Genomic DNA, 22,880 nt, shown 5'->3' with positions numbered 1-22,880 from the left:
AGTATTGTGCCCAATTTGAGTACTAGGCTGACACAGTGCAGTAATGAGGGAGACCTGCCTGCCAGAGGTGTTGTCTTTCTCGGGGGCGGGGGGGCATTAAACCGAGACCTAGTTCGCCATTCCTGTGTTTCAGGTTGTTGGATCCCTATAACGCTGTTGGAAGAAGAGCAAGGAATTTCTCCGGTGCCCTGACCAGCATTTCACCATTGATCAAAACCACCAAAAAAACACGATGAAGAAAAAATATAGTCAATCATCTCCTTGATAATTGCGGGTTTCTGCTGTGTGCAGAATGTCTGCCTGCTTGCCTCTGGGCTTAGAAATGCATTCATGTGTGCAATATTTACGATCTTTCTGAGTTCTGTGATGAGATGCTGTGCAAATGCAAGTCTCTATTTCCTATAGAAAAGACAGCTTCAGGAGGGGCATTTGGGTAGCCTTTGTCTTTCATTCACTCGGTTACTAAAATGGCCTTTGGAAATGGGTGCATTTTCTCAGCATGGAAAAGTAGAGAGGAAGGGAAGAACTTGCATTTACATAGCTCCTTTCCTGTCCTCAGGACATCCTAAAGTGTAATGAATGCTGGACTTTGTAATCTGATTATGTTTTAAAAACTAAGATTTTTAAAAGTTTAAGATGAGTCAGAGAAGTCAGGTGACCTCACCTCCACTCTACTTAAGGACACAACAGAAATCTTGGTTACCAGGACAACAGAGAAGACAGACCAAAGACTTTTTTGGAAAAACAGACTGTAGGGGGAACACCTGAAGAACAATGGGTTTCACTCTCCCAGACTTTCAGGTTGTAAACAAGGGGTCAGTGAATCTGAGGAAGCAAATACACCAGGCAGCTGTTAACACCTGGGAATAATGCAAGACCCAGGTGGCTTGGCTGAAACCAGACTTCCGCATTTTGCGTATTGGAAAAGGACAATGAACTATTGACTTTTGATTCCAGATAAATTTAACAGACTTTCTGAAGGCAGATGGGCTGTACTGAAGACCAGCAGTAGCAACCTCAGAGGAGGCTGTAAGAAAGGAAACCAGTGGTGGTGGCCTCAAAGCAGGCAGTAAGAAATGAAGACAACCCGTGGTGCCAGCCTCGAGAGAGAGAGAGAGATTGGGAACACCTACTCTTGGAAGCCTGATCCAGTGAAAGGCTGCGAAGACTTGAACCTGTTTTGAAAGTTGAAGTTTGCAAAGAAGCAAAAGCCCAACAGGATCACTAGGAATCGCCTTATTCACGGACGTCCAGGTCGGAAGTGCTCGGACATTGGCTTTGAAAAGGTCTGGGAGATCCAACCCATTGCAACTGAGAGGAGTTTGGGACTGTTAACCGCAAAGATTTCTCCATACGTCTGTGTAACGTATAAGTGTTGTGAGGTTTTCAAGTATTTTAATAAGTAAAGAAAATACCTTTGTAAATTTGTAGGTATCAGCTACTTACAAAGTACTGTTCAGTTAATGGGGATTTCTTTTAGTTTAGTTGTTACAATAAAAGTCTTAAAATGTGGAATCTTCTAATGCAATTCTTTAAATTGGTCTGGGGGTTCATATCTTATATTTTTCATGTTAACAGTCTCACTGAGGTAATACCACAAAGAGCTTTTGAAGTGTAGCCACTGTTGTAGTGTAAGCAAACACAGAAGTTAATGTGCACACAACAATATCCCATAGACAGCAAAGAGATGAATGACCAGGTAATCTGTTTTGGTGATGTTGGTTGGGCTGTAAAATTTAGCCAGAACACTGGAGAGAATTCCCCAGCTTTTCATTTGGTGCCATGGGATCTTTTACGTCCACCTGAGAGGGCGGAAGGGGCCTTAGTTTAACATTTCATCCAAAAGACAGCACCTCTAACAGTGCAGCGCTCCCTCGATACTGCACTGGCGTGTCAGCCTAGATTTTGTGTTCAAATATCTGGAGTGGGGTTGAACCCATGACCTTTTGACTCGGGTGAGGGTGAGCCAAGGCTGATACTTAATGCACATACTGTATAGAATCTTCCTGTCGACGTTTTCTACATCCACATTTATAATGCTGCGCCACCTCTGGCGTGCAGGTGCAGAGTGACAAGTTTACATGGGCAGATTCCATTATAAATATGAAAAAGAATAAAATAAGGACTGAATGTGTGATTTGAAAATGGGGATGGAATTGCACCTTGAGGCCCTGGTCTGATTATCGACTGTCCCCCTAGCCCTGCTTCAACTGAAGACTGCACATGGCCTTAATCCTCATTTGCAACATGACAGGAAATGGACCAGTCAAGATTGAAAGACTAGGAAAGATCTGGGTTAGGGGCTAAGTACCAGGAAAAGGGAGCAAATGGGAAACAAATTATTAAATTGTTTTATATTATCTTTTAATTGGTTTACACTTCATGTTGGCTGATTTCAGATGTAACCTTCGATGAGTGGGCCTTTTACCTGCTGCCCTTGGATGATGACCTCATCAGCATGGAGCTGCCCGAGTTTTTCCGTGACTATTTTTTGGTAAGTGCCGGGTTTTGTGCTGACAGCCCTCCAGGGTCTTTCCAGCAAATCCATCTCAACAACAACAACTTGCATTTGTGTAGCGCCTTTAATGTAGCAAACCATCCTAAAGCGCTTCACAGGAGCGTTATCAAACAAAATCTGACTCCGAGCCACATAAGGAGATATTCTGGCAGATGACCAAAAGTTTGGACAAAAGAGGAAGGTTGTCAAGATCATTTTAAAGGAGGAAACAAGGTCTCAAAACGGTTTTCTTCTATCTGCCTCGATGTACGGAAGTGTGTGGGTCAGTTGGTAAAATTACTGCACTGTGTGTATTGAATCACATAGGCTGGTAATTACATAGCACTGAAACAGGACACACGGCTGATGTTTATGCTCCACATGCTCCTCCCACCCTACTTCATCTCACCTTATCAGCATAACCTTCTCCTTATTCTCATGTACCCCCCCACCCTGCCCCCCATGCTCTCTGAAGTGGCCTAGCAAGATGCTATTTATAAAATATAATGGCTCAAAATAGGCCCACCACATTCTCAGAGCAGCAAGGGATGGGCATTAAATGCCATATCCTAAGGACACATTTTAACATGGTTATTGTGATGGGAATTCAGTACCTTGTGTTTCACTGTGTTTGTCCCTCAGGAGGGTGATCATCGGTGGATCTCCACAGTGGCAAAGGCTTTGCACGTATTACACTCCCTGTTTGGACCTTTCATAAAGACTTACGGGATTGGCAGATGTGCAAAGGTAATGGAACATGAAATGAGAATGAATTATTAACCAGACTATTCATCTGATTACTTCTGTAGAACCATTAGTTTACTAATGAACAAAGGATATAGAAAGGTAGGTGGCTAGAGTTACACAAACCCATCCACCTTGTGAATCCTGGTCATTTGTGTTAGTGTACTGCATTGAGACTTGTTCAGTGTTGGATTATTACAGCCATCAGACAGCGCTTCTTTCAAATCCAGGTCCTAGAGGTGAAAGGTCACTATTTAACCCACCATATCACCCAATCCCAGCACACATGTACAGTCGGGTAGGGCATTAGAATTGAACTAGGACTGAATCTAGATAATGTTCTTAATTCCAGCGGAGGCTTTGAATCCATAGTCTTCTGACTGCGAGGTGAGAGGACCACCACTGAGTTAAATTGACTGTGTTAAACACCTTTGAGACCTTGGCTTCATATCCAGCCCAGACTCTAGGAGGAAACTTTTCCACTGCGTTGGTCATAAGGATTTTTCTCTGTCTAGATTCTAGTGTGCATGGGTCCATAATACCCAGTCTCAGAGGCCTCAGGGCGGCTTCAGTGGAAAATGGGACCAAATGCCACACTGGTGGGGATATTGTTCTGAACTTTAGGCTGAGGCTTGGTATGGTGAAATAGAGGGAGCTTTACTCTGTATCTAACCCCGTGCTGTACCTGTCCTGGGAGTGTTTGATGAGACACAGTGTAGAGGGAGCTTTACTCTGTATCCAACCCATGCAGTACCTGCCCTGCGAGTGTTTGATGAGACAGTGTAGAGGGAGCTTTACTCTGTATCTAACCCCGTGCTGTTCCTGTCCTGGGAGTGTTTGATGGGGACAGTGTAGAGGGAGCTTTACTCTGTATCTAACCCCGTGCTGTTCCTGTCCTGGAAATACTTGACACTGACAATGGATCCCTAGCATTGTCACCCATTTTGATGAACACAAAATTGCTACCAAACATGTTAAAATGACAATGTTGCGTTCTGATCATTTTAGATGTTAAGTCACCCTTGCAGGAGTCAAATTATAAGCTCCCTCTCTCTATTTCTCTCTCTGTGGTTTAGATGACGTACGAACTGTGGAAGGAGATTGTGGAGGATTCAGAGAATGAATTGAAATCACGTCAGGCTGAGATTGGTCGAGTTTTCTTTGTTGACAGAGGTGCTGTAATGTAACAAAGATCAGTAATGCACAAAAATGAGTAATGAAGCTGCAGCTTCTGTTGTCAGATTTCCCAGGGCAGTTTGTCATGTGCCATGTCTCTCCCCACTGCTATAGAAGCGACTGACCCTGGCTGCGATGAGGTTCCACAGGCTGTCCTCTGGTATCTTATTCGGGGATGTTGCTTTGGTGTAAGCCTAGAAAGACTATCTGCCTGTGGTGCGAAGGCATCGGAGGCAAGGCAGATCCGGGACTCGCCCAGCATCTGCACACACAACTTACAGCACAGAAACAGCCCATTTGGCCCAACTGGTCTATGTCCGTGTTTCTGCTCCATGCAAGCCTCCTTCCCAACCTTTTTTAACCTAACCTTATGAGCATAACCTTCACACATATGCACTTCTCAGCATGAGTCATTAGGTAGTAATCAGGAGCAGGGAGTGCAGCTGATTTTTACTCCTCCGGGCCACTGAGGACAGTTGTGGTGTATGTACTACTGCCTAGGCTAAAACCAACAAACTCTAAACATTCCTATGACTCTTTACCACTGTAGGCAGTGCTTTTACCTGCTGAGCCACGAGTGGAATACAACTCCTGGGGCAGCTCAACCTGTAAAAGGTGGTAAATCTGTCATTATAACCTTGCTGTGTTTGGAATTTGAACCCAGTGTGCTTTGTTTGTAGATGTGGATTACGTAACTCCTATGTGCTCACAAGTTGTGTACGAGGGACTTGTGGATGATGTGTTCAGAATTAAATGCGGTGAGTGAATCTCCACTTTCCTGTTTGTTACATTTCATTGATGGCAGTGAGTTAACAGTGAATGGTAAAATTCAGAATCACTACAGTTCAGAATTGACCATAATTTATCACAGGCAGAGAGGGAGTGGGCGGTGCAGCGGGTTAGACAGTGACCTTCACCTCAGATTCGTGTGAGTGCTGTGGGATCTTTTACGTCCACCTGAGAGAGCAGTGGCCTTGGTTTAATGCCTTATCGGAAAGACAGCACTTCTGACAGTGCAACATTCCCCCAGTACTGCAGTGTGAATATCAGCCCAGATAGTGCACTCAAGTGTCTTGTGTGGGGGCTTGAACCCATGAGGTTCTGACTCAGAGGCGAGAGTGCTAACGACTGAGCCACTATGGTTGAATAGGCTGTTGACGCTCACTGTCATGGCACACAAGATGGTCACTTAGGCAGCGTACTAGAACACTGTCGAGCAGCAGAGAACCGTAACATAGCGCAATTCAGAGTTGTCCACTGAGCGGGAGTACAAATAGAGAGTGCAACTAAAGGTAATTGGTTTCGGAGTGTGTGACTGTTGCCCCTCAGACTGAATAGGAAGGTAGACTATTCAGACATCACCCTTGACAAGGTCCCTCACTTTCACAGTCCACTGATGCACAGAACAGGGCTGCTTCTCTGGGAATAGTAACTGTGGAATCTGGTAAATTTCAGGGAGTGTGGACTTTGGCTCAGAGGTAACGTCATCGGATAAAAGTGTGAAAGTGTTGCTGAACTCTCAGGACAAGGTGAGTATATGAGTGAGAGAAAACTGTTCAATGGTCAGCAAATTCTACATGAAAACTAACACAACCTCTACAGACTCAGTAATAAAACTGTCATTTGTTCAAAGCCTGGGCTGCTTTATCGCTGAGTAAACTAGTAGTTTTACTGTTTAAAACTCTGGAACTTCTCATTCTTCCTTTACCATTTGCAGCAGAAAGGTGCAAAATACAGCCGGTCAACTGTCCTATTTGTACCTATTTCTTGCAGATGTTTTGTTCTAATTGAATGTTGTTGGCTCTGAGGTTTGGCAATGGTTGATGTTAGCACTGTTGCCTCACTGATGGACAAATCCTAAATCACTTCACCAGGGTCTGTTTGTATCAGCAGTTTGTGGCCTATGAGCTTCATGGTAGGCACCTAAGCAGTCCACAAAGACACATGGGCTTTTAACATGGATGCAACAAAAATAAACGACTAAGACAAAAGCAAAATACTGCAAATGCTGGTAGTCTGAAGTAAAAACAGAAAATGCTGGCAATACTCATCAGGTCTGGCAGCATCTGTGGAGAGAGAAACAGTTAATGTTTCAGGTAAATAGCCTTTCATCACATAAAGGACCCAGTATTTAAACCAGTTGAGGGAATTGATGCTGTGAAAGTAGATGGAGAGTTTTAGGCAAACCCCAATGGTATAATTTACTCACCTTTAGTTCTGCTGCCAGCATGTGTACACCTTGCAAGGTTGCAAATTTTAAGGTTATTTGAGTTTGAAAGATTAAGGAGAATTGGGGAAATGAGTATAATTTACGTAAGTGTAGATCTGGTTTAGATGTCAGGAGATATTTCTTTTGACAAAGAGTCATTAACTGTTGGAACAAGTTGCCAACTCGTGCAGCAAATGTGAATTTGCTGTGTATGTTGAAAAGGGAGCTGGACATATTCCTAACTGTGGCTGTTGTCACTGTGTATAAAGGGTAGGCAAGATATTGGGTGATGTGTCTCCCAGTCACTTTTGTATTCTGGAACTTATTTGATCACCCATGGGGTTCAGAGAGGAATTTCCCAGGGTCTTGTTGACCTAAATTGACGGTGTGTTTTTACTCTTATATTTTTATCTCTTCCTGGAGATTGCATGGGGGCTGAATTTGGTAGTGGTGGGGGAGGGAGGGAAGGTGCAAACAGGGTCATTTTATGCAGAAGTTGCACTATAAAAGAATGGGACATGTGTGATAATGTTTTCCTATCTGCTGCTTTTGAAGATTTATATTGACATGTGAGACACACTGATGCCTAGAGTAGTAAATCACTAGCTGAGCTGAAGTATTCAAAAAGGAACTGGTTGATTCCTGATTGTAAGGATTGTGGGTTTGAGGAAGGCACTGGCTATGGGTACCAGAAACCATTCCTTTTTGATAATCCTATCAATCATTTTTTCCTCCCTATCTCTCAATCCCATCTTTCTGCAGAATAATAATGGTCTCTTGTACTCACACTTCAGAAATGATGTGAGGGTGTTTGAGAGGGTGCAGAGGAGATTTACCAGAATGATTCCAGGGATTTTAGTTACAAGGTTAGGTTGGAAAAGCTGGGTTTGTTCTCCTTAGAGCAAGGGAGATTTATTAGAAGTGTACAAGATTATGACAGGCTTAGATAAGTTAGACAAGGAAAAACTGTTCCAATTAACAAATGGTACAAGGACTAGAGGTCACAGATTGAAGGTTTTGGGCAAAAGATGCAGGGGGAATATGAGGAAGAACTTTTTTACGCAGCAGGTGGTAATGACCTGGAACTCGTTGCAATTAGGGCGGTGGAAGCGGAGATGATCAGTGACTTCACGAGGAAATTGGATGACCACCTGAGAGAAATAGACTTGCAGGGCTAAGGGAATCGAGATGGGGAGTGGGACTGACAGCATAGCTCCGTGGAGAGCCGGCATGGACTCGATGGGCTGAATGGCCTCCTCCTGTGGCGTAAATGACTATAACTCATTTATACTTGCTGCTTCAACTGTCTCCTTGATAACTTATTCAATAACTCTGTAACCCTTTGGGTGAATAAGATTGGGACTCAATGACTGAGTGAGCTGAATGGCCTTTTCTCACTCGTGCATTTTTAACTGTCAGCCATAAGTTGTACATCCTTTGTTTAAACGTTGCTGCTTTTACAGGTTTTCAAAGAGATTCGGAATGAGCACTTCTCCAATGTGTTTGGGTTTTTGAGCCAGAAAGCAAGAAGGCTTCAGAAACAGTATGACGTGAGTATTAATGGAGGAGAGCTGTCATTCATAGTAATACCATCACACATCGGGGTAGAAATTACAGTAGGTGGTGTTTCTACCAAATTATTTTAACTGAACACACGAGTTAACACCTTCATTAAGATACCACACAGAGGGTTGGCACAAGTATGTTTTCATATGGGAGCTGTGCCTAATTTTTTTACCCATCAGATCCATTAATCTGGATGCTAAGTTTGCCCGATGGCTCAGTTGGTACATCACCATCCTGTAAAATGCTGAGTGGTGCAGGCTGCAGTCTAGATTCTTGGCCTGTGCTGATCACAGTTGGGGCAGCATTCAGCACTGAGTGTTAGGCAGGGTGAAAAGTCAGCCAGGCCTCACTGTCCAGCGACTCTTGCTGGAAGGTATGTCATGTGTGGACAAAACTGGCCTGTGGTACCACTCTTGGTTCCAAACTTGCTGACCCTTGGTGTCCAGGTCCACACTTGAAGAAGGATCAATTTGTTGAGGTACTGGAGGATTGGCAGTTACCACAGAACTGTACCCCAACAACAACAACTTTCATTTATATTTGGTAAACTTGGTAAAACCCTCCCCAAAGGTGTTTCACAGGAATGTTATCAAACATGATTTGGCACTGAGTCTTAGAGATATCAGAACAGGGGTGCCACAGAGGTGAGTTTTAAGGAGCATCTTAAGAGACAAAGGTAAAGTGGTGGAGAGGTTTAGGGAGGGGATTCCAGAGATTAGGGTCTAGGCAGCAGAAGGCAGGGCCACTGGTGATGGGGTGATAAGTTTGGATTGGGCAAGAGGCTAGAATTGGAGGTAACAAGAATGGGGGTTGGGGGGGGGGGGGTGAGTGAGGACATGGAGGGATTTAAAAACAAGGATGAGAATTTTAAAATGGACTGGGAGAAAATATAGGTGAGCGAGCACAGGGTTGCTGGTGGATGGTTATTGGTGTGAGTTACTCCAGCAAGAATCAGCATCTTTTGGAGAGGAGGTGAGAAAGTTGGAAAAGAATAAGGAGATTTTTTTCCATGTGTAAGTACCACAGGCCAGGATCTGAGTGACTTCTTACTGTTTCCTACAGAAACGACAAGGGATGGACATTAAACAGATGAAGGACTTTGTATCTCAGGAGTTAAAGAGCTTGAAGCAGGAGCATCGATTACTGAGTCTTCGTAAGTACCTGAGAGGCTAGCCTGGAGTTACATACAGGAACACTGTGCCGCAGGTGATTAATTATTGGTGGCACTCAAACATCTGAGTCAGAGGGTTGTGGGTTCAATCTTCTTCGGAACTGGAGCACAAAATCTGGACTGACGCTCCATTAATGTACGGAGGAAGTGCTGTATTGTCAGAGGTGAAGTGTTAAGCTGAAGCCTTATCTGCCCTTTCATCAAGATATGACGGCACTGTTCAAAAAAGATCAGGGATTTCCAGCAGTCTCCTGGACATTTCTATTTGTGTGATCTTGCTGTGCACAAAGTGGCTACCCATTTGCCCACATGGAAACTGTCATCAAATTTCAAAGTATTATGTGAAACATGGGGGCGTCTAAGAGACGTGATAAAACACACTATAAATACAAGTCCTTTCTTTAACTACAGCTCCTTAAAGTGTGTTGAGCCCATAATCAGATAGTATAGTAATCAACTCTGCTTCTCTTTCCACAGATGCTGCCAGACCTGCTGAGTGATTCCAGCATTTCTTGTTTTTGTTTCAGATTTCCAGCATCCGCAGTATTTTGCTTTTATATTAGTATAGTAATGTCACCTGGTGTCACTTGTTTCTTGGGTATTAAGATTCAACTAAATAATCTAAAAATATCAAAATAATTTATTAATTTAAGACATGGTAAGTATAGCATGCTTGGAAGGAACAGGCGACTTTGAATCTGTGGTTTCCTCGCCTCTGGGTCTGTTGTAGACTAATTGATAGAGATTGATTGCTGTGATTAGGCAATAACTCCATTATCGTTGTATCGTGTCTACCAGGATGGCGGACACATGGACCTTGGCATGTTTTCATCTAGGAATTCCTATGTTTAACTATAGCTGTCTTCCTGCTGAGTGATACAGCCTAGAGCATCCCAGGGTTGATCCCAGATCTCTGCTGGATTAGCTGATGCCAGTTGGAGTGGGATGATCAGCTATTCTAATTTAGGGATCAGCCAGGATTCCCTCCTCCAGGTCAGTGACCAGTGACTGCTGCTGGAAAGTACACATGTGAGGATAGGGTCAGCTGAGTTGTGATGCCCAAGAGGGTGAATAGCTGCTGGCATTAGTGCTTTTAAGTGAGGTTGGAAGTAAATTGGGGTGGGGTGGGAGTGAAGAGCCACTAAAATAATTTACACTGGGCCAAGTAAGCCATAAATTTTTGAGCTGCTTATAACTTACCCTTTTTTTGTTCATATTCAGTCCCCAAAACACTGAACACATTTGATGGAAAACTACTTATATTTCAGCATATAAAAATCCATCTAGTTCACCTTCTACTGTCCTGGTAGTCACATGATACAATGATAAAGGAGCTGTCTAATCACAGCAATCAATCTCTATTAATTAACCTACAACACACCCAGACATGAGGAGAGGAAAACCCCAGTGCTGGAGAGCTTTGGGAAGCATAATTCCAAAATCACCTGTTCCTTCCTGAGCATGTTACACTCACCAGGTGACAGGTCTCAAATTACTCACAGACTGGATCCCAGAGGGTTATTCCCTGAAAGAAATCCATCGAATTGGCATTCCAGTGAATCAATATGAAATACGTCCACTGTCTTCCTAGGGAGACTGTTTCATAGATTGACCACTCGCTCACTGAAATATTGTCTTTGCAGATTAGTTTTGAGTTTAGCCCCTGCCCATCCATATTGAAGCACAGCCCATGTTCTCTGGTTCTGCTGTTCTAGACAAGATATAAGGAAATTCTGTAGAACGTCAGCGATTAATACTTTATCCATTTATTTTTCTCTTAGATATTGGAGCGTGTGAGTCAATTATGAAAAAGAAAACAAAACAGGACTTTCAGGAGCTGCTAAAGTCTGAGCATGGTATGAATCACAGAGTCCCAGCTGGCGGGCGGGGAGCTCACTCACTGTAGACCAGTTGTTGTAAATGAAGGCATCTAGGTGAAGGGTTAAGTTCCAACAGGGTGACAAAGAGTAGTAGAGAATGAGGTGAATGAGGGGGTAATGATTAGAGGACCCCGAGCTAGCATTTAAAACACTGAAGATTATAAGTGGAAGGTGAGGAATTCTGCAACTTGGAGTTGCCTGAGGAAGACAAAGTTTGAGAAGACATATACAATGAATGGCAGGGCCATGGGGAGTGTTGTTGAGCAGAGAGACCTTGGGGTGCAAGTACATAGTTCCCTGAAAGTGGCAACACAGGTAGACAGGGTGGTGAAGAAGGTGTATGGCATGCTTGCCTTCATCGGCCGAGGCATTGAGTACAAGAGTTGGGATGTCATGTTGCAGTTGTACATAACGTTGGTTAGGCCGCATTTGGAGTACTGTGTGTAGTTCTGGTCGCCACACTACAGGAAAGATGTGATTAAGCTGGAGAGGGTGCAGAAAAGATTCACAAGGATGTTGCCTGGTTTGGAGGGCTTGAGTTGTAAAGAGAGATTGGATAGGCTGGATCTGTTTTCCCTGGAGCGAGGGAGGCTGAGAGGGGACATGATAGAGGTATATAAAATTATGAGAGGCATAGATAGGGTAGATAGCCAGAGTCTGTTTCCCCTGGTAGGGGTGACTAAAACTAGAGGGAATAGATTTAAGGTGAGAGGGAGGAGGTCTAAAGGGGATCAAAGGGCTAAATTTTTCACACAAAGAATAGTGGGTATCTGGAATGAGCTGCCTAAGGAGGTGGTGGAGGCAGGAACAGTAACGACATTTAAGAGGCATCTGGACAGGTACTTGAATGAGCAAGACATAGAGGGGTATGGAATTAATGCAGGCAGGTGGGATTAGTATAGACAGGGATTATGGTCGGCATGGACGCGGTGGGCCGAAGGGCCTGTTTCTATGCTGTACGACTCTATGACTATAAGACGGTGCGATGAATCTTAGTTTCTATACAAAATCATAGAAAATCTGATAGAGAAGGAGGCCACATGTCATCTTGCTGAAGTGAGTAATGATATTAACGCAAAAGGCAAAACTGGGATTAGGAAACAAATTTCACCATTTAGGACAATTACAGGAATTGCCTTATGTTAGAAGTTGATAGGTTTTTAAAATTCCAATGTCAAACTGATTGATATATCACAGGAGGAACAACTTCCAATGCCAGGAGTGTCACTTTTCGAAAGGTAACATTTGGGAGGTAACCAGACGGCAGTAAGGGCTTTTTTGGTGTATGTCTGTGCCTCCTGCAAGTGTTTCTTGAAGGAGTGTCCCAAAGGTCAACTTGCCTTTCGTTCATTTACCAATTTTCTGAAGTTCCTTTGTATGCTTTTGGTTGGTGTTCAGTTCACTGACTGACTTTTCCTCTACAGCACTATTGGAGGGATTTGAGATCAGAGAGAGCACCAGCTGTATTGAGGAGCACATTAACAGGCAGGTACGTGCACTGGTATATGTGGCTTGCGATCGCTCAGTTACCCTATACAGGAGGTATCGAGGTTGAGGTACCTGTCTGCAAACTTATATGAGAAATTATGCTTGGGTGCTATTAATTGTGAGCATATAATGTGCAAAGATGTGAGAAAAGACACCAGTAATGAGTAAGCAACGGGTACAGGGCAGGTGATTTCATTTACAAAGACTATGTGAATCTCTCAAACACATGCTGGTGATGGTCATTTCTTGCAGTAAGGTGGCCATAATAGCCTTATTTAATGGACTATCTGTAATTGTTGTTTCCATGGAGTGTACTCTTGGAGAGTGAGCTAAAACTTTAACAAACTCTCACATAAGATCACAGATTCCCTAATGGTATGTTAGTAAAAACAGTGTGTAAATGAGCTAAACAGGCCAGGAACGTCCCAGATTTGATTTCCACTCTATTGAGTTACTGGGACAGGTGATAGGCACTGCCACAATTGACCTCGAGAGAAGGAAAATGAGCCTAGGTTCCCATTCCTGATGATTAACCAGCAATCACTACTGAAAGTGCCTTTGTCTACACATTGGGAGAAGCCTGAACCTGGTGGTGATTTTTCCCAAACTCAGTTGAATACTTACTGTCACCTTGTCAAGGTACTGGAGGGCACTTTAGTGAATGAGTTTTTGGTTGGGAGCTAAAGAGAAGAAAAATCTTTGCTGCTGAATGACAATTTTCTGATCTTGGCATTTTACTTTGCAAAACCTGCATGTCAACCTTCCCCGCACAAATCCCTTTTATTCCTGACTCATTTTGATCTTTCAGATTTCTCCACTCGAGAGTCTCCGGCTGATGTGTCTCCTTTCACTGACAGAAAACGGTGAGTCTAAAGCCTTTAAATTTTGAGTGATTCCTTGAGTCGCAGCCATGCCAGTCTGTACCTTAAAGATCTGTTATCATTAAACTATTAGCTCTGATTTTTTTAAGCAACAGGAAAAGGCTGTTAGGTGCAACAAGCACTTCCCTTTTGAGAGATCAATCCCACTTTCCAACCCTGTCTTTACAAAACCATGTGTAATCATTTCTTGAATCCATTTGTATTATTCACTTCCATGTCCTCTCCTGGTAATCATTCCCACAGCTCTTTTACCATCTGTGTAAGAAAGAGTCCTACATGACTTCCTGTTTTATTCCTAACAACCTAATGTGTAACTTGTGTCATACGAACATACTAGCATACGAGTTAGGAGCAGGAGTGGGCCACTCTGCCCTTCGAACCTGCTCCGCCATTCTATAAGTTCATGGCTGAACTGATTCCTCCACATTCCCGCCTACCCCCGATAACCTTCCACCCCCTTGCTTATCAAGAATCTATCTACCTCTGCCTTAAAAATATTCAAAGACTCTGCTTCCACCGCCTTTTGAGGAAGAGAATTCCAAAGACTCACGACCCTCAGAGAAAAAATTTTGCCTCATCTCTGTCTTAAATGGGCAACCCCTTATTTTTAAACAGTGACCCCTAGTTCTAGATTCTCCCACAAGGAGAAACATCCTTTCCACATCCACCCTGTCAAGACCCCTCAGGGTCTTTTATGTTCCAATCAAGTCGCCTCTTACTCTCCTAAATTCCAGCGGATACAAGCCTAGCCTGTCCAATCTTTCCTCGTAAAACAGTCCGCCCATTCCAGGTGTTAGTCTAGTAAACCTTCTCTACACTGCCTCCAATGCATTTACATCCCTCCTTAAATGAGACCAGTACTGTATACAATATTCCAGATGTGGTCTCACCAATGCCCCTGTATAGCTGAAGCATAACCTCCCTACTTTAGTATTTAATTCCCCTCATGATAAACGATAACATTCTATTAGCTTTCCTAATTACTTGCTGTACCTGCAGACTAACCTTTTGCGATTCATGCACTAGGACACCCAGATCCCTCTGCATCTCAGAGCTTTGCAATCTCTCACCATTTAAATAAAATGCTTTTTTATTCTTCCTGCCAAAGTGGACAATTTCCCACTTTCCCACATTATACTCCATTTGCCAGGTCTTTGCCCACTCACTTAACTTATCTATATCCCTTTGTAGCCCCCTTATGTCCTCTTCACAAGTTACTTTCATACCTATCTTTGTGTTGTCAGCAAATTTAGCAACCATACCTTCGGTCCCTTCATCTAAATCATTTATATAAATTGTGAAAAGTTGAGGCCCCAGCACAGATCCCTGTGGCACACCACTCGTTACATCTTGCCAATCAGAAAATGACCCATTTATGCCTACTGTCTGTAAACAGGAACATTTTTACACCACCTTACTTGACTGTTTTATGCTACATTTTTTGTAGGAGCCGTACATAACAACACTAAACTAAATTAAACAAGGTCACCAACCTCTTTTTTTTTTTCTTCCTCAATTTTCTCTCGAAGTTCATTTTCTAAGTGGTCTGGTTCAATGACATCTACTGGCCCTTGGACATTGTGAATAATTTTCCTGCATTAATTCCCTCCATAATATTGAAAACTTCTAGTTATGTCACCTTGAAGTCCCCTCATTTCCAAAGAAAATTAGCCCAGCATAACTAAACTTAGCAAAACTTAGATACTTGATACTTGGAGTCACCTGATGGTCCCCTCTCAAGTGGACTGCTGCAATTCCCTGCAGCCCTTTGGGTTACAGAAGGGAAAGAGTGGCAGGGCTCCCGCTGCTGGTCACCACACAGCAGAAAGTGGACGAGTGTGGACACCTGGTGTGGACCACATCTTGCTTGGCTGTGATGTCCTTCACCATTGCGCAGCTCACCAACATTTACTGTCGTGGGTCACACATGGCTAATGGCTGCATGAGTGAGGAACCGAGGTACAACCACCACCTGTGGAAGTCTATCCCAGTAAGGGAGACCACACCTACAGAGGGGAAGAAGATTGAGGAAAACGTTAAAATACAAATGAGAAATCATTGAATGCAGAAATACGAACAGAAAATGCTATAACCACAGAACAGAAGTATCAGCATCTGAAAAGAAATCATAGAATAATGCATCGCAGAAAGAGGCCAGTTGGCCCATTTTGCCTGGGCTGGCTCATTGAAAGAGCTATCCTATTAGTCTCACTCCCCATTCGTTTCCCATAGCCCTGCAAAACTTTCCCTTCAAATATTTATCCAATTTCTTTTTGAAAGTTACTGTTAAATCTGCTTCCACCGCCCTTTCAGGCAGCACATTCCAGATCACAACAACTCGCTGTGTGAATAAATTTTTCCTTACCTGCCCTCTGGTTCTTTTACCAATTATTAAAACCGCTGTCCTCTGGTTACAGACAGCTCTCCTGTCCCACAGTAGAAACTGTTTCTCCCTATTCAATAAAACCCTTCATTATTTTGGGCACCTTTATTAAATCTCCCCCTTAACCTTCCCTGCTCTAAGGAGATGGATCATTTTTCTAATGAACGATCTTTTCCTGAAGTATTAGCCTATCTTTTCTCTTTACAGAAGTAGTGCCATAGTTTGTCTTTAATTTCAGATTTTCAGCATTTGCCATTTTTGTCTGATCACCATCTTGTGTGTTTGTATTTCTTATTATTTCCCCTCAGGCCTGATTTCCAAGGATTATCGTTCGTTGAAAACTCAGTATCTTCAGGTAGGCGAAGAAAGATGTCACTGTTATATCAGTAATTGTAAGTCTGAGCCCTTTGGAGTTTTTTTGTTCTTGGGCTGTGGACAACATTGAGATGGTGGTGTTGGACCTGCACTCAGTAGTCCTGCCATTGGACTGTCAGCCTGAATTATGTGTTCAAGTCTCTGGAGTGGGACTTGAACCTACACCTTCTGATTTAGAGAACAGAGCGCTACACACAGCCTTTTTTGGTGCTATGGATTGAGGGAAGAAATTATCCAGGACACTGTTTAGAAGTAGTACTTTGCAACTTTGTGTTTTGCCATCCGCCCTTCCCCAGTGATTGGGATGGTCCTATCAAAAGCATGGGAGAAACAGCCGTGTATTAGGGGGTGGGGGGGGAGGTCTGGGGTGGGGAGAGTGGTGGGCTGGGGAAGGTGGAGGAGGTAGAAGAGGCCAGGAGGAGTGTGTTGTTCAGCCTGCTTATGTCCAAAAAAGAGTCTTTGCGTCTGCAGCACATTTGCCTTTCCTGCAGTAGTGATGATGGGGAAACATCCCTTTACACATGGTCATAGTTATTTATGGCACAGAAGGAGGTCATTCGGTCCATCAAGTCCATGCCGGCTCTCCACGGCATAATAGTCAGTCCCGCTCCCCTGCTCGATCCCCCGTTGCCTTGCAAGTCTATTTCCTTCAAGTGCCCATCCAATTTCCTGTTTCCACCGCCTCTTTCCAGGTTATTACCACCCGCTGCATAAAAAAAAAATTCTTCCTCACATTCCTCTTGCATCTCTTGCCTAAAACCTTCAATCTGTGTCCCCTAGTCCTTGTACCATCAGTTAATGGGAACAGTAAATCTCATTTGTTTTTGGAGGGCTTACTCAGTGCATAGTGAGAAAAGACACTACTCAAAATTGTGCAAAGCCATTTAGATCAAAAAGCCCCTTGTTTAATTCCTGGTCTGCATTGAGTTAGTAAAGCTTAGCCAGGGCAACAGTAGGGTTGTTACAATTAGTGTCAGTGCCAGTGCCATTGGATTAAGAAAGATGGAGGGTGATGGGAAGGGGGCAGGGAAATCGGCCTGCTACTGACTGCTGTCCAGTAACTCGATCTGGAAAGCGAGTGGGTATGTGTTCACATCTGCATGAACATCCAATGAAAACAGGATCAGGACCCACTGTGAAGACCTGCACAGTGGAAGAATGGCCACTTGGGCAGTCCCAAAGAGAGTTGGCACTTTCACGAAGTGTGGGGAAAGCTGACAAAACAAAGGACTCTGTTGTGAAGGTAGGTTGTTAAGCTTCAAAAAAAAATTTTTTTAAATCCATGTCTTCAATTAAAATTTTCTGTTTAATACCAGTTTTATACTGGAGTTATTTCTGATTTGAATATTGAAAGGGTACAATCACCTTTAGCACACCATTTAAAGTCACAAGGAAATATGGATACTTAGCAAAACCTAGGAGAGATATGACTTGATTTGCGACGTTCAGTAATTCACAGGTACAGAATACACTTTTCCCTCACTGTAGTTATGCCCCCTTTTGGAATTAGTCTTCATCCATTTCTCTCCTTTCTCACTTCTACTCCCGTCTTTCTCTCATTCCATTCTCTTTTGTCTGCCTTCTTTGTGTAGGTTTGAGATTCATAATGCAACTCTGATTTTTACACATTCTAAAACCAAGGGTGAGATTTTAACTAACTCAAAACCCACCCACTTGCACAGTTAAAATCAGGCCCCCAAGTGTTTAAACCAGAATGTGGCTTGCTGGAATTTTGACACTATTGAAACTGCAGACTTCTACAGAACCATACTAATAACGATGAACCTGAAACATTCTTTCAGTGGTATGAGAGCAACTGAACCTGGCTGCATGTTCCAAATGGAAGAGTTTTCTACCAGGCTGGGTTTCATTTCCTTCTGCAGTTCTTTCCTTTCATTAGACTAATCTTCCACAGCTTATGAGCTTAGGAACAATTTGTAACCCCAGCCACCATAAGCTCATACCAAACTCAGTACAATTTGGTGAATTTTACTTATGTGAATCCCATGGGCAGCTTTCACACACCTATGCACATTTACTTAAAACAAAACAATCTTTTAACTCACACAGTCACACTCCTGCAATATAAATGTAGGGCACTGAAGTGCTGTCTGTGTGTCTGATTTTGACTGCACTTTGCAAGTGTATTTTCACACTTATTAACTAATGCCAAGCTCTGACCAAGGCTTTAATACTGCTTCCATGTTTGGTGAGAGCCTTCCAACAGCTTTTTGGACTCCTAGGTAGGATACAGGAGAAAGCTTCACGTGACAGGCAACCCCTTACTCATCGCTAGCCTCTAATCTGTCTCAATTTTATCAAAATTTATCTTTATCTTATTAATACTACTATAACTATTATTGCTCTGACTTTTGCTCTCTTCTTCCTTGCAAGCTACAAATACACCAATCTTAATGGCCCTTCTCTCCCTTGCATCCTTGGTGCCGAAATCAATATTTAATTGTACTATATGCTAGCTTACCTCATTCTTTACTAGGACCTCAAAAATACTTCCAAACAGTCTTTTAAAACATAAGCTTGGCAACAACTCCCACTTGATTTGGATTGGAAACTAGTAGAAATTGGAAAATGAATTGCGGGCAGTGATGAAGGCATGGTTGAAGAGGTAAGTTTTGAGGAAGTTACTGAAGATGGATAGAGATGTAACAAGATAAAGGGATTTATTGGCAATTCCAGAGTTCAAAGGCATAACAGCTGAAGGCTCTGCCAGAGATTATGAAGCAGAGAGGGGGACCAGGTGGCAGGAAACAAGACACAATAGACCAGAGTTGGAAAAGCAGAGGAAGCGAATGGCAAGGAGGGCTGAAAACAGTAGTAGGGTGGAGCAAAGCCATGAAAGGATTTGTAATTGAGGATTAGGATTTTGAAGTCAATGTGCAAATGATGGGGTGCCATTGGAAATCACATGGACAAGGTTGATAAATAAACAAGACAATACATTTACCCGATACATAATAGAACATGGGCAGCAGAAACTGGATCAGTTGAAGTTAACGTAAATGAAACTCAGGAAGCCAGCATCAGAAAAACCAAGTCTGGAAGTGATGACAGCATTGGATGAGGGTTTTGGCAATGGTGAGGAATGAGGCGGGGACAGAAATTGGTGCTATGATGTGGGAGAAAATAGGCACTCTTGGTGTTGGACCAGATGCGGGGGTTTGAGGTTCAGCTGAGAGTTAGAGGGCAGTGAGCAAGTCCATTATCCGGAGCAAACATTGGGGTGGGAGCAGGATTTGGAGGTTTGTACCCAATGTTTCTGTTCGAAGATGCTTACACACAAAACAGCTGTGGCTCATCCATGATTTGATGATGTCAGAGAGCACCACAACAAGCGTGGAGGCAGTGGTGATGTTGAAGTGGTAAAGATGGGTGTTATTGGTATTGATTTGATGCTTAAGGAGCATGTAGGTAAGAATAGGCAGAGTGTAGATGCTTAACACCTATCTAATTTATTTCATCTCTAATTTTACTTTAGGTACCTGCACTGTTAGCTGTGGACATCTTTGCTGAGACAACTCATCTCAGCCAGCGCAGCAATAGGGTTGTCATACCTCTGGGTTAGTGAGGGGATAGTTAGGTCAGGGCTCTATTCTATGTCGCTATCTAGGAACTCTTGTTGGAAAGTGCATGCATAGCTGTCAGGACAGTATCCGATTCAAGTGTGATGTCCTCACAGTCAAGTGGCTGGTAGGCATGCTGGGCTCATGGACCAGTCAAGAGACCTTGATTCACACATCAAAAGACTGCTAGCATCTTTGGAGTTGTACCCCAGCACAGGTCAGTGCCATCAGGAGGAGGGTGGGAAACAAAGTAACTCCTCACAACGCAGCTAAGCGCCAACGTCATCAGTGCCTTTCCAGCTGTGCACATGAGCAGAAGTGTCTTCCTGTCAGTGCGGTGCTGCGCAGGCACAGCCTACGTCAGCGCCCAGCTTATCAGGACTAATTCGTGCATGCGCTCTAAAATGTCATCGCGTGCCAGAACGGGGCCGTTCGCTCCCCGCCTCACCGCTTCCACATTTAACCTTTCACTCCCCGCCACCTTCCATCAGCCGCTCACACCCGCCCTTGTTGCTGCCCCCTTCGGCACCGCCCGAAGGAATAGGGGGGGTGGTGGGGGACAGGGGAAGGGAACAAGCTGCCAAAACGGCAAGCTGGGGAGCAAGCGGCCGAGGGGGTTGGGGGGGGGGGGGGTGGGGGGTGATAGGGCGATGCAGGAGCTAGTGCCTAAGAAAAGGGAAGTGGCGAGGCGTGGAGTGAGCTGCCATCTGGAGTGGGAGGAATGGGGGAGCGGGGAGAGAGCGGCCGAGCTGGGGGAGCAACGAGGGAAGGAGCGAATGGCTGAGGGGGGAGCGGCGAAGAGAAGTGCGATGGCTTCCATCTGAATTATAGCCCGGAATCCATTTGCATTGCTGGAATTGTGCAAGAGAATGAGCCCCAAGAATCTATTTTTAAAACCAATATTTTAGAATAATAAGCATCATACAAAGAGCAAATTGAAAGATGAGGTTATTTGGTTCTGTACTAGCACAGGTACTGTTGGGGTGGGAGGGAGGCAGCGATCACAGCCACTGTGGGGTTTGGATTTAAGGCTGCATTTACTTTTTGTGGCAAATTGAGCAGAACCATCTATAATACTGGCAGCTCCAGAGACGTCACAAACAGTGACGTTTCAGTGGATGAGGCTGCATTTGCGCACGTGCCAGTACTGTGCCACCTAGTGGTTGCGTTGTCAGCAAATGCAGCCGGTGGGAAAACAGCAGCCATTTTGCATCCATTACAACACAGCACAAAAGAAAATTCTGAGGCCAAAATCTATTATTTTACAGTTTAGTAATCACCAAATAGAAGTTGGCTAATAGGAATAAAAAAGGGACAAAGCCTTGATTTAAATGCTGATTATTGTGATTATCATTCCTCAAATTTCAACATAGAAGGTAAAGTATACAGAATTGCAAGCCTAATAATTTCCACCAAACCTGGCTATTAGCTTGGTATCTAAGGGATAATATGGATACCCGTTTATCAAACTGGCAAGTTCCTGCTCTCCGCTAAGGTCAGATTCATACGTTACAGTTCACTTTCATTCAAAGGTGCTGAACTCCATTGAGCTTTAATTTCTTCTTGTACCATGATGTTGGATTACTGATAAGGATAAAGGATAGAGTTGGCAGGCAAAGAAACATAATGACTTTCGCCGTCTCTAATCGTGGTTTATTCATTTTTGAAACTACTTATGCTCTGATATATCAGATTTATCTGGAGGCATCAGTGCTGCAACAGAATCTGCTTAAGGTGATCATGTTGATGTCGTGCTTTTCCCGCAGTTGCCAAAAACACATTTAGAACTGCTGGATTTTTGTTCTTAGTGCCATATCCATGGCTGTACTCATCACTAAGCAGGATTGTCCATTCATTTACCCATGGCTAACTGATATATTAAACAAAGGAGGAAATTGACACCCACACACAGAGGCTGTGATTAATCAATACATTGTCGACCCAACTATGAAATTGACAGTGTGATCTGATACACAATGTGATTGAAGCAAACAGTGAGAGTTACTCTATAGCGACCTCAGGCACCATCCATTATTGATCACCTTTACACGGTGTAAAGGCACATCAGCTCACCGGGCACCTGACCAACTTGTCTTCATTGAATATAATAAAACTGTTGGTTTTGCAGTTCCTGATTTTATGAATGGGGACTTGGTCTGTAAATGACAAGTTATGAAATGGGGATCTTTATGATTGTGGGGGATCTGACTTCTGCTGTAATGCTGTGGCAGATATAGTGACCACTGTAACCAGATTGAATCTGAATTGTTTCCATTTAAAGCTTGAGTGGGGTTGTTGACAAGTATATCTTTACTGCATGCTTTATTACAGATTGTGCACAGTACATCTAACAACAATTAACAGCCCACTTCCTTTTGGAGCTCTACTTGTGTTCACTGTCCTGATCTGCAACCCCATTCACATTTATTCCCCTCCAGAGTTATGGTTATGATCACATCCTGACATTCGCCAACCTGAAACAAATTGGACTGCTGACAGAACAGCAGCCGGGAGAGACTCTGACAGCGGTGGAGAGCACCATGGGGAAGCTCGTGACAGACAAGGCAGTCGGTAAGGAGACACTGGAAACATAATTGGCAATATACCAGATGTTGGAAGATTTTAGGAGCTTTATTTGCATCGTACGTAGTGTTCAAGCCAGGCAAGGCTATAACCATGTCATAATGGGACAGTGAAAGGTGCAGTAGATTCTTGAAGACTGAAATTTTCATCACGTCATAAGGGTATGTTTTCTCCTCCATCGTTTTTAAAAATTGTTTTCCTGATGATTCAGTTTGTGGGCATACCACCTAGGGTGGAACTGACTCATACATACCAGACACTTGGATGGTGTTGGGTTGTCTAACCTCAGCTGGAGTGTAGGTAGATGTGTTACAGCAATGCAGGTTCCTGCTTCTTACAGTGTCAG

At 43.5% G+C, this 22,880-nt stretch overlaps 1 protein-coding gene across 1 annotated transcript in view; it reads left to right on the top strand.

The window, feature by feature from the left end:
- vps33b (VPS33B late endosome and lysosome associated) overlaps positions 1-22,880 on the top strand; it is a 35,890-nt gene that overhangs the window by 6,739 nt on the left and 6,271 nt on the right. The window contains exons 7-18 of the mRNA XM_068015581.1: positions 2,400-2,494; positions 3,140-3,244; positions 4,318-4,414; positions 5,098-5,175; positions 5,873-5,946; positions 8,090-8,176; positions 9,255-9,345; positions 11,145-11,219; positions 12,668-12,732; positions 13,540-13,594; positions 16,304-16,350; positions 22,390-22,522. Of these exons, the coding sequence (XP_067871682.1) occupies positions 2,400-2,494; positions 3,140-3,244; positions 4,318-4,414; positions 5,098-5,175; positions 5,873-5,946; positions 8,090-8,176; positions 9,255-9,345; positions 11,145-11,219; positions 12,668-12,732; positions 13,540-13,594; positions 16,304-16,350; positions 22,390-22,522 (1,002 nt within the window). The remainder of the gene's footprint in view (positions 1-2,399; positions 2,495-3,139; positions 3,245-4,317; positions 4,415-5,097; positions 5,176-5,872; positions 5,947-8,089; positions 8,177-9,254; positions 9,346-11,144; positions 11,220-12,667; positions 12,733-13,539; positions 13,595-16,303; positions 16,351-22,389; positions 22,523-22,880) is intronic.

Source organism: Heterodontus francisci, chromosome 35 (genome assembly GCF_036365525.1).
Source record: "Heterodontus francisci isolate sHetFra1 chromosome 35, sHetFra1.hap1, whole genome shotgun sequence".
NCBI lineage: Eukaryota > Metazoa > Chordata > Chondrichthyes > Heterodontiformes > Heterodontidae > Heterodontus > Heterodontus francisci.
This window is presented reverse-complemented; position numbering and strand designations above follow the sequence as displayed.